Here is a 16,683-nt window from a genome sequence, read left to right on the forward strand (position 1 = left end):
ATGTAATTCCCTTTTTTTTGGGCAAAGTTTTTTTGGGCAAAATAACTATTTAAAATAAAGAATTATTATTCTAAAATAGAAAGAAACTTTAATAATGAGTAAAATGACTACATTTGGCAGACGCTTTTATCCAAAGTTACATTGCATTATCCTATACATTTTAAGGGATTTGCAATCCCCTGGGATAGAACCCACAACCTTGCTCTTACCACTGGTGCACAGGAAAGCTCTAAACAGTGGTGTATATAAATTCTAACATATGATATATATTTTATTAATATTAAATATTTTGTTTAATAATTTGTCAATTATTCCATAATACATATTATTGTTTATCATTATGACAATCCCGTTAGATTATGTTTTGTATTAGTTGTAGTAGAGACATAGTGTACAGCATTTGTGTGTGTGAAACTCCAAAACTCTGATCTGTATCCAGCACATTGTTTCGGAATGTCTTGCAGGGGTTTGGATGCTGTGGAATAATAAGAGGATAACGAGAGTGTGTAAAGGGGAAGGGCTATCAAATTGGTGGGCTGAACTGAAGAGGGGGAATTGGCCAGACTCGATCTCTCTAGTCTCTCACCAGTCCGAGAAAAATTACCCTACAACCCGAGACACGAGACTCGAGCGGGATGTGATAAATACAACAGCTTTGATATCTATCCACACAACAACAATATCGAGGGATTATACATTCAACACAAGATGATTGGAGTTTAAAGGTAAGAGCAACTCTCGTTCTCCTGTTTATGTAAGTTTCCGTATGTCAAGCTTCAGCGGTCTTGACCGTTGTGAGTGCTTATAAAGTTTAACTTTTTTAATTCGTAATGTCGCGAATACGATTTAACAAAATCACATTTCCATATAAATAATCTTGATTATAATTTTTACATTTCCTTTAAAATTGTAGTGATGAAATTCATATTCATATAATTAATATTTATCGGTGAAACCAGCTATGAATTTTAACAGTCGCGTACGTTAGCGATAATAGCGCGGCGTGTGACGTAGTTATTCAACTTTTTCTTACGTACCATTATTTTCTTGTGTACTTATATTTTCTCTTAAACAACTTTTTAACTTGTAACCGTTTTTAATATTGTTCATTGTTTCTTTAGCTTGTTTTATACTTTAAATATATTTTTCAACACTGCGTGTTTGTGACTAATCTAACTAGTTTCAAACCCTTAAATAAAGCATTTTTCTTATTTTCATATCAAGCCATTGCAAATACTGCCAAATGCTTATCTGACGTTATCCTTCTCTCATTTATGTTTTTATTTTGTTTATTCTAGTGTTTTCATGATGCAGTTATCGGATTCTCTCACAGCATTCATCCTCAGCAAGGATTTTTACCTGACTTGAGAAAACATTGGTTGAATGACGTCATACTAAACTGGATACTCACCTCCTCAAGTCCACCAGCATCCCCCTGTGGCCCTGTGGTGGATTGCACGTTGGATTAAAAGCTGCCCAAGCCTTTGTGAACCATGGATGACCTAATCGCCAGACACTACAACTTCACCGGGAAATTTCGCAAGGTCGTCGGCGACCGCGGCCTCCGGGCCGACTCCGTCGTGTTCATCGTCGTGTGCTGCTTCATCATTCTGGAAAACGTTCTGGTCCTCCTCACCATCTGGAGGACCAAGAAGTTCCACAAGCCCATGTATTACTTCATTGGGAACTTGGCTTTGTCAGATCTCCTAGCCGGAGTGGTTTACACGGCAAACATCTTGCTGTCAGGAGCCAACACTTATAAACTCACCCCCACCCAGTGGTTCTTCCGAGAAGGAAGTATGTTTGTGGCTCTGGCCGCTTCGGTGTTCAGTCTACTGGCCATTGCTATCGAGCGACACCTGACCATGCTAAAAATGAAACTTCACAATAATGGCAAAACGTGCCGTGTGTTCATGCTCATCAGCACCGTGTGGTTCATCGCCGCCATCCTTGGCGGCCTTCCCATCATGGGTTGGAACTGCATCGAGAGCATGAACAACTGCTCCACGGTGCTGCCTCTCTACCACAAGACCTACATCCTCTTCTGCACCACAGTGTTCAGCGTCATCCTCATGGCCATCGTCATCTTGTACGCCCGCATCTACGCCCTGGTCCGCACACGGAGCCGCAAGCTGGTCTTCCGCAAAGTGGCCAACGGCCGCGGCTGCAACAAGAGCTCGGAGAAGTCCTTGGCGCTTTTGAAGACCGTCATCATCGTGCTCAGCTGTTTCATAGCGTGTTGGGCGCCGCTCTTCATCTTGTTGCTGCTCGACGTGGCCTGTCAGATCCGCACCTGCCCCATACTCTACAAGGCCGAGTGGTTCCTGGCGTTGGCCGTGCTCAACTCCGCAATGAATCCTCTTATTTACACCCTGACCAGCAACGAGATGCGCCGGGCGTTCATCAAGATGCTCAACTGCGGGATCTGCAGCCTGCCGGCCGGGAAGTTTTCGAGGCCCATCATGGGCGCCGAGTTCAGCCGGAGCAAGTCTGACAACTCATCCCACCCGAATAAAGACGAGCCTGAATATTCGCCCAGGGAAACCATAGTGTCCACGGGGAATATCACTTCTTCTTCATAAAGAAAAGAGACTTTAGAGGAACCACTGTGTATTTTTTCGCCTTCATTCATAGCGAATGTGTGTGTGGATGGTTGTGTTAGTATTCAAGATTCCATCACACTTGTACCCTTCAATATCAGAACAAACATATAGGGAAGCACTTAACTAATAATTTTTCCGTGTTATTCATCCATTTTGTGTCCCTGTCAAATGGAAACGATCAGTTTAGAGCACTTTTTGTGGACTTTCTAAAACGGATTGATATGAAACATACTAGTTCGTCGTGGTCCGTACTACATTGTCGAAATTAAGAAAGAAATATGATTGCGAGGTACTTGTGTTTCTTCGACTTAACACTACGGTATTAGGAGGAACTTTTGCCCCTGAGAATGTATTTTGTAAATGTATTCCTTCGTCTTTCAACAAATAAACTGTTGTTGTAGAAGCTCAGCGTGCGTGTACATTAGCTGTCAATATTAATTTATCTTGGAAGCAGTTCGAATACATTTGAAACGTGGAGAGGGATGGAGAAAATTGTAAATATGTTATTATTTTACTTTTACAATAGCGTGTCATGTATTATACAGCTATATAGACTTTACATTAAATCATTGTCAGGGGCAGGTTTGTCTCGCGGTGTAGCATGATGGCTCGCATCTATTGAAGTTAATGTCATGGGATCTGAGATTATGCATCACGCATGTCCAAATATACCGTAATGCTGATCTGGTTTGTTAATGCTTGTGTTTTTTCATCCATGTTCTTTAGAAATACAGTTCAATCTTGAGCCAGTTTTGTTCTTCTTCACTGTTGCACATTGTAACATCTAGTCTGTGTTTTGTTGTTTTAGTTGTTAATAAATATCAATGATGAATTAATCAAATGTGTCATTAATAACATATTTTGTTGTTGTTCTTTCAGTGGCTTTGAAGCGAATGCTAGTGTACATTATTTTCATCAGGTAATATAGACCATCAACGTCATATATATAATACTGTACTTATGGGCGTACTGTCCAATAAAATGTTATAGAATGCACCCCCCTTAAAACTACGTACTCAGTAAAGTTTATAATAATATACTAGTAATAGTATACTATTTTAGTAATATCCAATGGCATATCATGGTTTTGATAAGATTTGGTGTAACATAAAGGCTTTTGGCCAAAAAAGACACAACTTTAAGAATACATATATAAATATTTATTTTATATATATTGTAAAGTGTTACTTAATGTTACAATAAATATACCTGTCAATGCTAATTAATAACCTTATAATACAATACAAAACTTCTGAAGAGCTTCTGAAGAGGACTAAGAAGCAATTTTGATGCGACTGTGATTCCAGTCATATTGGAAAATAATGTCATCATATATGCTCTGAGAGCACCACCTGGTGGACAACTGCTAAAATTGCGTCATTAATGGGATCTTTACTGAGTGATGTCTGTTTACATGTTTAACATTGTAAATAAAAAAATTATGGAGAATGAAATGCGGAACATCATTTCTTATTAAGAAGACATTGAACCCAATGATTAAGAAAGTGAAGAAATAAGATGGACAGACATAAAATGATAGGCTGAATTTGTTTTTTAATTAGGCAAATGTAAAATTATCACAAAACAGGAATATACAAACACAAGTGGGTTTGCATCGAGTAGGGAAAAGCAGTACAGTTTTTGTACTTAAACAAAAAAATTAAACATTTATACATTTAAATAGGGGAGGTGACATGTTTCATTTATCTTTTATCTCCAATAAATGTGCAATTTTCAAGAGACTGCACTTCCTTGGGAAATACAGGGACGCTTAAATGGTTGCTCAATCTGTTTTTTGAACACAAAAGATACACCACATTATACATTATAACCTGCTGGATATATTCTATATATTATCACAAGTATATTAAAAGAACCCAAACCAGTTTTTGTTTACACATCTCTGGGCGTAAACCAACTCCTCAATATCTGAAATACACGTACACAGTAAAAAAAATGTCACAATAGAAATTGCAGAAATCTCTTTACATTCAAAACATTTTTGTTCAAACGACATTGTAAGCGTGACTGTAAAGCAAATCTCTCCAACAAGATGAATAATGCATTACTATGCAAATCAAGATTTTGCTTTATTTAAGACACGTGACTAATGATGTATATTCTTCACGGGTTCAGTGGGTTCATATTATTGATGTCACGGTATGCACCCTGCGACAAGACTTTACTGTACATAAAACACCCGTTTCTTATACATTTCGGTTAATTTGGTTTAAAAACTGCTGTCGACTTCCGCCAGTGTCGCAAAACCGATATTTCTCATTTGTGTGAGTCATTCCGGACTCGCACATACACAACAGTTGACGAAACTGTTACCAAAATATGCAACCAAACTCTTCACCCAATTTCACGGCGATGGTGCGCGCAATGCATCACGGGGACGCGAGTCCTGTTTGCCAAAGCTCCGTATCGCCAGTCTTTACGTCTGCGACGCCACAGCACTACACTTCCCACAATTCCGCGCGTTTTCTGTACATTGGCTCATGTTATACATGGGGGAATATGAGAGCTGCGGAGGAACCGAAAGCGACAGCGGCAGCCCCGGCGATAAGTATAACGATAAATAGTCACCATGGAACGGTTGACGTTTAACGCCAAACCACGTGAAACAGGCTGTCGTTAAAGATTGGATAACTGTGTTTTGGCGTTGTAGGTTTTTTCATATCATTTTGGCGTTAACGGGGGTAAGGCACCTCCCTGCCTGCGCCGCGCCGGGGTGTGTGCGCGTTTTTCGGTAGGCTTTATCGCATCACCGCGCCGCGGTGCGTTACTGTAACCGACCGAGGCGCCACGCCGCCGGTTACAGTTGCCGTTACATTCGGCCGATACTATGTCAGAAACACGGAAAGACGAAGCATTACCGCGAACATGTCCTGCTGAGCTATGCAATGAAAAAAATGGCAACTTTGGTCTCTAACAGCTGCGCTTTGTAGCCATAAAGTGCAAGTGTGCAAAGAACTGTAGCGGGGCGGTTTCTGTGCCCGTCATTAGAAGGTGAGCAAATGTGAGGCGTTTCACTCCAATGTAACTTTATTAAAACGATGTGCATTGTTTTTTTTACTTAAATGTACATTGCTATGGTTGAGTTGTATAGATATCGCATGTTTTCACATCTGTTTATTCAATAATTAGGTTGTGGAGAGTATTTTATGTACGCAGGTATTGTTGCTGTGCAATTAGCCCTGTGGTTAATTGTACAACATGTTGTCATTGAAGTTTATTCGACGTTTAAATGACTTTTAATCAGTTTTGAAAGCCAGCCTGTCACCTTTTCAATGTGAAGTTTGTAACAGTTTTCGAGCACCACTTGTGTCATCTAAAGGAGTGTCAATAACTGTTTCTGACAGGTTTCCAAAACACTGTTTCCGTCTACCATTGGTAGAAAACATAAAGCCACGCCTCCCACTTAATGCCATTGGTTTAGACAGTTGACCTGGTCAAGTATTTATATAGCATTACAGTATTTGATGCTGCATAACATACTTTCCCACCAAAATAATGTATGGAACTGCGCTCTTTAACTTAATACTTAATGTTGTTAATAATAATGTTATTAAAGGAGCGGTTCACTTAAAATAAGCCCCCATTGACTTTACTATTGGGCTTATTTTGAAGTGAACTGCTCCTTTAAATCGAGACGTTGTTTTTGGGTTTGAAGTGGGATATCTCATAATTCTGAGGCGATAACTTGGAAATAATTATGGAGCTTGGCTCTTTTAAGAGTATTATACAAAATACTTTTAATGTTAGTATATCCATGTGTTATTTACGAGTTTAAAGTCGGGGATAACATAATTCTGAGGTGATAATTTGTGGACCTAAACTCCTTTAATAATACTGAATACTTTCCAGGTTTGAGTTGGGAAATCTCCCAAATCTGAGGTGTTTGGATCGCAGCACTATTTAGAGCAAGTTAACGCGTGTAGGCCTACTTATTTACAGTTGATATAAATTTCATAACAGTGTCATAACAGGTCTTTCTTGTTTTTTTCCAACAGCTTTGAAGTGCAACGAAATAGGCCGCCCCCATGGAACGAACAGGAAGCATCCAACTCGATATTCCGGACTTCAGCAACTCCGTCCTGTCGCACCTGAACCAGCTGCGCATGCAGGGCCGCCTGTGCGACATTGTGGTCAACGTTCAAGGCCACAGCTTTCGCGCCCACAAGGTGGTCCTCGCCGCCAGCTCCCCATACTTCAGGGATCACATGTCGCTGAGCGAGATGAGCACCGTTTCCATCTCGGTGATCCGCAATCCGTCCGTGTTCGAGCAGCTCCTTTCGTTCTGCTACACGGGCCGCTTGTGCCTTCAGCTTGCCGACATCATCAGCTACCTGACGGCCGCCAGCTTCCTCCAAATGCAGCACATTATCGACCGCTGCACTCAGATTTTAGAGGGGATCCACTTTAAGATCAACCTGTCGGATGTCGAGGAGGAGCTGGGAAGCGGAGCACACCGGACGGCCAGCCATACCATTGAGTCGGGGAGGAGTGGATCGGCATTGGGGGGGTCCCGCTCTATAAGCCCCAGACACGGAAGCGCGAGGTTGATCGGCAACACTGGAGGGGTGATCAACATCCGTGACGTCAGGGAGGTGCGAGAGATCAGTCCACCGGGGGAGTCCATGAGCCCGCAAATAGTGGAGCACAGCGGAATTGGGTCTGAGGAGGTGGGATCTGGGAAAGAGCCCATCCTGCGTATCAACCGGGCCGGTCAGTGGTATGTGGAGACGGGGACTGTGGCGGAGAGGGGCGGAGATGAAGCCGTGCGTGTCGTGGATGGGTTTCGGATTAAGACGGAAAGGATGGAAGAGTGGATGGGGGCGGAGACTCAGGCTTCAGCGGAGGAGGGGAGTGGGGCAGAGGAGGGGCCGATGGTGATGATTGACACATCGGGTCGTAGCACGCTGCTACAGGAGGGGGCACGAGGAGGAAAAAGTTCACAGCCTTCCAGTAGCTTCAGTGAGACGGACAGGTGTGAAAAAAAGTACTTTTAAAGGGATATCGCACACAAAAATGTTGTAATTTACTCCCCAATCAATCATAGCTTTCTTTCACTTTCTATCTTCTGTGGAGCACAAAATATAATATTATGTATAGCTGGTTGGGTGGGTTCAAAACAATAATGGCAGTACATTATGACATATTTTAACGGTCACTAAAACATCCAACCTCTGAAGCATTTAATATTATTTAATATTTATTATTTTCATCAAAATGTAATATCGCTCTTATAATAAAGTGTGCCGGTTTTGCCTTGTAAACCCTTTTTGAAGTATGAAAGATTTTTGGTTCTTTCCATCAGGTTCAGTCCAACAGGAAGTGTGGTCGTGATGGCTGATCGACAGAGAGCCAAGAGTGAGTCTCCAGGAAGAGTGGATGACCAGAGACACCCCACCTCACAGGTATCCTTTCCAACACATGAATTGCCTGACCGAAGCTTGATGTTCCCTCTTAAGGCTTAAGGCTTTAGTCTTTATAATTATTTTGAATGGATCCTAAAATAAATGTAAAACATGAGTGTGAATATGAACTTGCTTTCTTTGCAGTATTCAAGATCTGCAAACATTACATCTTTCTTTTGGACCAGTCCCATTTCAATTCTCTGAATATAAATGTTAAATAAAAAGAAATTTGGGAGAAATGTTCACAGAATGAAATAAAAACAAATAGTACATTCAGAAAAACAGAAAATAATTTGTACAGAAAATGTATTCTTACATTATTATATTAAATCAAATATTGTCATTTTGTTGGATAGCCAGTGTGCTCACAGTGACTCAGGTTTAATTCCCGACCTGAGTGTTTATTGCCGAACCATATCTCCTATCTCTGCTCAATTATTTCCTGTCAGGTCTATACTGTCCCTAAAACATAACTTGCCATTTTGGGTTCCACATTTTTGTCATTTTAGAATTGCTTCATAATAAAAGTTTATAAGTTAGATAGGTTATAAGTTAGTTATACATTTTTATCATGAACACAGATTGTAACCTGTCAATTTTGCTCAACAGGGAGAAGAACAGGCTGTGTTTGACATGGGAGGATACGAAGAGTACCTTCGTGAACAGGTAGGAGATAGATGGTTCCGCTACAACCCCCGACTGACCTGCATCTACTGCTGCAAGTCCTTTAACCAGAAAGGCAGCTTAGATCGCCACATGAGGCTGCACATGGGCATCACCCCCTTCGTGTGCCGCATCTGCGGCAAAAAATACACCCGCAAGGACCAGCTCGAGTACCACATCCGAAAGCACACGGGAACAAGCCCTTCCATTGCCACGTGTGCGGCAAGAGCTTCCCCTTCCAGGCCATCCTCAACCAGCACTTCCGCAAGAACCATCCAGGCTGCGCCCCGCAGGAGGTTTCGCACAGCGCCTCCCCTGAGACTACCACGGTCACCTCCCGCGGAGGCCAGAATGAAGACGAGTCGCCCACTCAGGAAGAGTCTGAGGGAAATGGTGGAGCGGGAGGTCCCGGTTCGTCATTCGGAGATGGGGTTCAACCCTCGGTCTCCACCACCGGACCCGATTGAAAAGCTCAGAGTTGGAATACATTAAGAGATTGTGGAGGCAGAGAACATCGGGGTCCAACATGGAACTCTGTTCTTTGACTCCCAACATCAGAAACTGATAACTATGAAAAGCCAGCCGGAGTATTTTCAGCTGCTGTCAACAAAGAACGGATAAAAAGGGAGATTCTACTCGGATGAAGATCTTCTATATTTTTTTTGGAAGTTACTAGGATAATAAAAATGCAATGAACAGTTCGCTAGGACTAGTATTCTTTAGGGATTTATAAATGGTATTTCCGCTTTAAACCGCATCTACCTTCACCGTACAAACTGAACAGGACATCATCAAATGAAGACAAGCCACACTCCGGCAACCTCACACTCGATGCAGTGATCTTTTGTTTTGTTTTTAGCCTCTCCTGTCTTTTATATACGTTACGTTTTTTTATATTTTTGTACTACTACAAATCTTTGGAATTCAGGACGATCAAAAGAGAAGCTCAAGCTACAATTTGGTCAGATTGCGTCGAAATTGCCAAACTTCTCTGTGCCAGAATTCTAAAATGAGGACGTCGATGTCCCTTGCTATTCTGCCTTGAGACAATCTTAAGAAATTAATCTGGGGGTGGACGTCGTACTCCCCGGCCATGGCAAGCTTAGAAAAACGGGTTCGTTTTTTATTAGGAACCCTCAGGTCTGACCCAACATCAGATTTCTGTTTTCTGTTTTTTTGTTTATTAAGTGCCGTTTCGGCCTGTCGTAACATCATAACGCATTGCTCACTTAACTTACAGGCCTCAAAGATAACGCAAAGAAATTCTAGTCGTAGTATCGGTTGTACAGGTTCTACAAATGGATAAGCTCTTAAGTTTAACACTCACATGGTTTTATATTTTCACGTTGGTCATTATACTGTGATATAGGCATGCTGGGGGAAAAGCGGTAGAATAAGATAGAATATAGCAATGGTATAAATATTGCGTTTTTTTTTCCCGGCAAAGCCTTCGTATATCTCCCTACACACAACCCCAGCTGCTGAATGTTGATGAAACGTAAAAAACAGGAAATTTCTTCAACCCCACATAAGCTACAATACCGCTCAGTTACCTCTCTCACACATCACTACGCAATACCGATCTGTCGCACACAGATACGTGGATGCACTCAACTGTATTTTACATTCAGTGTTTTTTTTTTGTTTTTTTAAGTCGATCGTTGAGATTCGCAATTCGTTTTACTGGTCTGACAATGTTTTGTTTGTAGAATGTGTTAGCACAGTGGTCCTTCGGAGGGCAGTTTTATGCGAGTCAAGAAATACGGAGACATGGACTTGAAAAGGTCGTCCAAGCTGTTTGTGTAGGAAACAGAAACCGTATGTCTGCGATGAACGGGAAGCAACGAAATGCCACGGATTGACTGAGCGATTTCCCTTCATCTGATGGGAGGCACTTTAACCTCACGGGGTCAAGTGCCTTGACACGTGGCTTTTGAACAGATGTTTTCAGCTGGTGCTATGACCTGAATTTACTGAAGTTCTCAGTAACCAAAGGAGCCGAATAATTTTGTGAAACCCTATGATTTGGAGGGAAGCGAGAGATTAGATTAGGCACTTAAAGAAAGGGTGTGGGATGATTTTAGTTTTTAAGATTAACTGTATATCTATATACATGTGTCACTTATGCATATTTAGACCAATTTATACTCATATAAACTACACAGAGGCGGTGTTTAAAGAACGATCTACAAAAGGAAATTAAGTTTTAGGTGGTGATACTGTTATCATTTTCTACAAGGCTGTGAATCACACTTCGTGTGACCATTTTTTTAGGAAAAGTTTATTGCATATTATAAGAAATAAACAGCTACTGATATTTCCAATTTTGCACCTCATCTCGTATTAACACAGGTTAGATCTTTTACAAACGTTTGCCGTTTGTCACAATCGTGAACACAGGTCAGCAGGTTAACACTTCTTGCAAATATCAGGAACTCACTGTTTACTTTTCATGTTTACCTTTTTGGTTCGTACCTAGCCGTTCCTCTTACTCGGAAGTCGGGCTCTGGGTAACTCGGGTCGCCATATTTCACAAGAGCAGCAAAAAAAAACTACACAGTTGAAAATTTCCTCTTAATATAAATAACCCATGCCTCAGTCGCAGGGAAATAAGATCCTGAAATTGTGTCATTTCTACTCGGTTTTACAGAAACCGGGGGGCGAGCATGTTGATACTGCTTTTATTTGTCATGGTGTAACCTCATGAGAAAGGGGTTTGTCAGTAAACAGCATAATCATTAGAATATATCAAGAAGAATATAAAACAGGTTCTTGTTTTTTTACTTTTGTTTAATTTTTAGATTTGGGGCATGGGCCTGTTTGTGTGTATGCCAATCATATTATCTTTATGTGAATGAATTGCAATTTAATAACAAGGGATTTGTATCTATAATCATGCATTCCAACAGTCGAAATTTGGTCGTATTGATTTGGGTTTTAGGGCTGATGCAAATTTTAGCATGTTTTTCGCATGACCTTTGATGGTCAACCAACCTGCCTGTTCTACGTTTTCGTTGTTCTTAAATGATACTATCAATTCATATATTATGTGTTTCGCATTTGTATTTGTTTTTTAAGCTTTAAATAACAGCGGAGGATATTGGTGTTGCTACAGTGTATATACTAGGCTGTAATGTATAATGTTTCTATATGAAAACACATCTACTGCAGTGTTGACCGAACAAGTCACGTCTAACCAAATGACATCAGCTCATAATACAGTGTTACAGAATGTGTATGGAACTACCTACGAAGCAATATTGCACCCCATTTCCGAAACTCTTCGTTGCGTTTGAAAAGTTACTAACTTTTGTGGGGTTAGTAATCATAATATTGATTGTGTGTGGGCAATATTGATCAAACTTTTACCCAAAGTGACAAATTGACCTTTAATCTGATTAAATGGAATGAATTCCTTCTTAAAGAATTTAAAGCAACTGTGTAGTTGACAAATATACCGTACCCTATGTGTCCTATGGTGTGACATAGCAAAAATGTACAAAACAAAATATTAACAATTTATTATTTTGTGTCGACAGGGGGGCCCCCAGCTGACTGGGGGCTCAAGATGACTAGTATTTTAAAATGAGCATTGATAAACATTTAAAATATTTATGATATTTATTAATTGGCCATTTTTATAATGAATAAACTTTTATCAGTAATTTCAAGCTTTCAATTAACTCATTTGGAGTCCATTGGAGTCAAAAAGGTAGAGAACCCAATTTATAAATTATGAATATTTATATTTAAAAAATAAAATAGCATGAAAGAGATTTATCTTTTTTTCTAACTTTTTGCTGTCACACCATACGACACATACAGTATACAATATATTATAATACCATAACTACCCAATTACGCTTATTGGCAAATGTGATAAAATGATATCCTGATTCAATTACCCTCCTATTTTCATGTCATGTTTAAGCTTGTGAAAGGTGGTGAAATGCATGTCTTGTTTTTGGGAAACCATATGATAATCCCGAGTCATATTTTATTGCATCAGAGACAGTGCATATATTTTGTGCCAGCAATGCGTTCTGATGTATATAGTTTCTAAATATATTATCTTTAGTCTGAATAAGCAAGCAAACGTGATACTTCATCAAAAAAGTTGTTTTGTTACCTCAAAAAGTCTTTGTACAAGGAATCAAGACATTGTTTTTCTACTGGCCAGCAGCAGAATTAGTTTATTTGCATGTTTTTTTATCCTTTGTAATGGCCAAATTTAAAGAGATTTCTAGGCATCAGAATTTGCACCAAGTGAAGCCAAAAGTTTGACTTTTACAGCTCGTCTTGCGATATTGTTTCTTTTGCAAAAAGCAATATAGTCTGTTCTTTTCATGTGTCTTATAAAATGTTAATCATTTTAATTTAAATCCTTAGAAAAATATTTTAGCCTAAGATAAAACTAAATAGAGATATTTCATTCTTGGAAATCGGTCCAAATTCCAAACATGACAGTATCTTATTTACGCAAATTTTAATAGCAATCCAATATATTTATTGAAATAGTCAATATATTGTTAAAAACATAGACATTATATTCATAGGTGGGAAAAGTTCTAATTAGTTATTTGAAGTTAATCAAGAGTTTATGATTAGTCTAAATTTAAGAGATGATCGTCGTCTTGTGAAATGGTACAGAAATCAAAACTGTTCAAATTATCAAAATTAATAATGTGAAAGCCATTTTTAACCATAACCACTATGTTTTTGTCTCACTGGCAGTCTGTCAAGTCCATTCTTCTAAATAGAAATAAAGCACTTTAAGTGTAACTGTGAAGGATTTTTATTCTGTTCTTTAAATGTATTACAATGTACGCCCAGATTGTGTGATACTGCTAAACCCAAATTTCTAATATGAAAAAATAAACCTGTTTTATCCTTATTTGTTGCCTGTACATATTTTGTTTGTTTATCTTTTCAAACCCCAAATATGCTCTTGACATGTGTTTTTCAGTTACTTGCTTGTTCAAGAACAAAACAGTTATGACAAATTAAAAAGTTCATTTATAACCAATAATACAGGAACAAGGCAGTTTGTCAAGTTTACAATGAACCACAAAGTTGAGCAACAACCATCATCGCAGAATTAGCTGCTCCCACAAGGGTTTGCCACACGACCGGTGAAGAGCAATGCGTTGATACTGGAATCCCGGATCATCAGAATGAACGGTCTGTTGGCTATGAATGACTCCCGGAAGAGGTTTAAGGAACGTCCTAAGGATACCACAGCTGTGGCGGCGGCGGCCTCGCTGCCTTCTTCATTTACCTGAAGGTAAAATCAAAGAGAAATCGTAGCTGACAGGGTTTGGACTGTCTTGTAATGCAGTTCCACCTATTGTGCAAATAAACACAAACATTTTGAAGGCATCTCACCTCAAGGAAGGCTTTGTGGTAGGCGTCAGATATGTACAGGTTAGGCCCATCCTCAGCAACCATACCTGGGACGAAATAAGAGTAAAACATTAAGAATTCAGCAGTAGGAAGTTTTCTATCAGGCTTGTCAAAGAAACGCGAGTCGTACCCGGAAGACTTGCGTGGGTCGCACTAAAAAGATCCTCGAGACCCATTTTAATCAGCTCCTCTTTGAGACTCATGCTGTCCTCGATACGGAAGCGAGGGATCTGCACGGTCACTGTGGTCTCATTCATTTTATTAAGCCAACCAACAAGTGTCTTGAGGTTCATGTTTGCCACCACCTTCATTGAATGCAGTTCGGCAAATGTTACGCATCACAACATTAGAAGATTTTAGGAAGAAAATTGACTTAATAACTTACTTCTGACAGAGGTGTGCCTTCATTGGGTAAAATCAGTACCATTGTGATGTCACGACCGTTATAGGGCAACTCGAGTATCTTGACCTTATCGTCGGGTATGGATGCATACTTGAACTTACTCTCTTGGTACATCATGGGTACCGGACATCTGTGTGTTTCATTAACGTGAAAGTCTAGATTCATGACATCTTCCTTATTGAACTTGTGCTTCCATTGACCCTAGAAAGCAACAATTAGAGGAAGCTGATATAATTTGCGTTTCGATAAGCTTATACCTTTCTGCATCCTCGCTTACTTTGAAGTAGATCGCGTTGACCAAGATTAATATGGTGTCCGAATCTATTGAACCTTCTGGCAGGGTGTCCTTTATTCTGTCTTCTGTTTTGTTGGCAATCCATTTGTTGATCACCATCCTTGAATCATCAGGTTTTTCCTGCAAGAAAAAACTTGTTTGACACAACCAAAAGATCTGGATGCCCTGCAGGGAAAATTCAGGAAATGGACTGACCTTAAAATTGAGAGGCATCATTTTGGCCTCATACACCATCTCGCTGATGTTCTGGTAGGCCTCGTTGAAAATCGTAGATTTGTCTCCGAACAACCTGTTGGCAGAGATCAACTCCATCGTCTCAGGCTTTCGCCGAAAAAGGCGACAGATCAGTTTGGCGAAGAAGAAATGAACCTTATCTGACGTCTTCTCCTTTATCAAGTCAAACTGAAACACCTGTTTTAATAAAAATAAAGATTTCTTTTGACTTCCGTTTATTGTCATCTCATCTTATTTGTGTGCCGTAGCTGACATCTTACTTTCATGAGCTGCTCCAGTGTTCGGTTGCAAGCTCCTAGCTTTGTCATCGCAAAAGCAGTTGAGATGCTCAATGGAGATAGAAATATGTTTTCACTGCTGGACTTTCTCTCAGAGAGCTGCTTGAAAAGTGTGAGGGCGAAACCGCTGTTGGCTTTGGATAGTTCCAGGACTCGGGGGTTAGCGTTAACCTGGATCTTCGCAGGTTCTCGAGTTGGTTCTAGGGAGAAGTCTGGGTTGCGGTAGACACACATTGGCTCCAAAGGCATGTCTTTGGGCTTCGCGTTGCAGATATCTTTGGTTGCGTTGGCTGAACAGAGGGCAAACGTCCAGAGGATCCACGTACATTTTAAAAGCTTCATTCTGCCCAAGTGGAACGAGAAGTGAGTCAAGTCGGCTACTTTGGACATTTGCACATGTATATTTCCAATTTATACTTAAACGGAGTGTATATTTGATGTGAACCATTGCTTGGATTAGTAATAGTTTGGGCAACATTTATTAAGCTATTTTGGAATGCCCAATACACAAAAAATACAGTTGTTTAGTCCTTCATGGGTAGTTTGCTTGGTGCAAATTTAAAGGTGATCATAGTTGTTGCTTGTAGCACACTTTATACATGATCCCAACTGAAAGCAACATCACACTTTGGGATCTCATCATTAATGTCCAACTGTATTGAATTTAAATGTAATGAATTACATTACAAGATTCGTCTAGATTTTTTTGTCAAAGGTTGTTGAAGCTGGACTATGTCTCAAAACTTCCTACACTGACAGACTTTTATCAGAGGAAATACGTAGCAATTTAGCGAAACTACCGATCATAGACTACGAAAATAAGCCTAGGATTGTAAGAATCTTTTTAATCGTACATTATATACTCGGACCACCTAAATTCCACTACTGGTTGTTGATTTCATAAAATCCTTTTATTCAAACTCGAAGTATGTGTAATCTGAATTGACACCAGGTCTTCAAGTCAAAGATTTATGTAGGTCTAACAGGATTAATGCTTTCTTACGTTCTAACTTAATACATCATCAGTTAATCACAAAGGTTAACAAAGGAGTGACCAAGAAACCAAAAATATCCAAAACTATTCTAACAAGCTTTTTCTGATCAGGTAGCCTATGTCATTGCATTAATTGTTAATATCATCCACTTACCTGATGGTCTTATTTCTGTTTTTAAAGACGTGCGTTGAGGCTGTGTTCTACAACACTGATCTCTAACCAGGTCAGTGGCCTGAGGAACCCTGGCAACTGGAGAAAATTTACTTAAGCCAACCTTTGAGCTATTGATTATTGTGTTTCTGTTAGTCACAAGCAAGGGACATGTTATTAATACACGTGTGACATTGAGGAAAACAATTTTTGTTAAAAACAAATTTTAAGGCCAA

General features: G+C 39.8%; 3 protein-coding genes across 3 annotated transcripts; 2 read left to right on the forward strand and 1 right to left on the reverse strand.

Moving 5' to 3' along the window:
* Positions 1-519: 519 nt before the first annotated feature.
* On the forward strand, positions 520-3,435 carry s1pr1 (sphingosine-1-phosphate receptor 1). Its single transcript, XM_056759947.1, has 2 exons — positions 520-725; positions 1,299-3,435. The coding sequence occupies exon 2, from the start codon at positions 1,494-1,496 to the stop codon at positions 2,580-2,582; it is 1,089 nt and encodes a 362-aa protein (XP_056615925.1). The 5' UTR covers positions 520-725; positions 1,299-1,493; the 3' UTR covers positions 2,583-3,435.
* Positions 3,436-4,733: 1,298 nt separating this feature from the next.
* zbtb37 (zinc finger and BTB domain containing 37) lies at positions 4,734-13,583 on the forward strand. The gene is given in 5 exon segments (XM_056758876.1): positions 4,734-5,615; positions 6,620-7,596; positions 7,927-8,026; positions 8,636-8,876; positions 8,879-13,583. Coding segments are annotated over 4 exon segments (1,566 nt in total). The 5' UTR covers positions 4,734-5,615; positions 6,620-6,649; the 3' UTR covers positions 9,157-13,583.
* Positions 13,469-16,587, reverse strand: serpinc1 (serpin peptidase inhibitor, clade C (antithrombin), member 1). Its single transcript, XM_056758877.1, has 8 exons — positions 16,451-16,587; positions 15,285-15,645; positions 14,986-15,201; positions 14,773-14,910; positions 14,478-14,696; positions 14,223-14,397; positions 14,075-14,139; positions 13,469-13,967 (listed from the first exon to the last, which is right to left on the reverse strand). The coding sequence occupies exons 2-8, from the start codon at positions 15,642-15,644 to the stop codon at positions 13,788-13,790; spliced, it is 1,353 nt and encodes a 450-aa protein (XP_056614855.1). The 5' UTR covers position 15,645; positions 16,451-16,587; the 3' UTR covers positions 13,469-13,787.
* Between the last annotated feature and the right edge of the window lie 96 nt (positions 16,588-16,683).

The sequence above is a fragment of the Triplophysa dalaica genome, chromosome 10, assembly GCF_015846415.1.
Source record: "Triplophysa dalaica isolate WHDGS20190420 chromosome 10, ASM1584641v1, whole genome shotgun sequence".
Classification (NCBI taxonomy): Eukaryota; Metazoa; Chordata; class Actinopteri; order Cypriniformes; family Nemacheilidae; genus Triplophysa; species Triplophysa dalaica.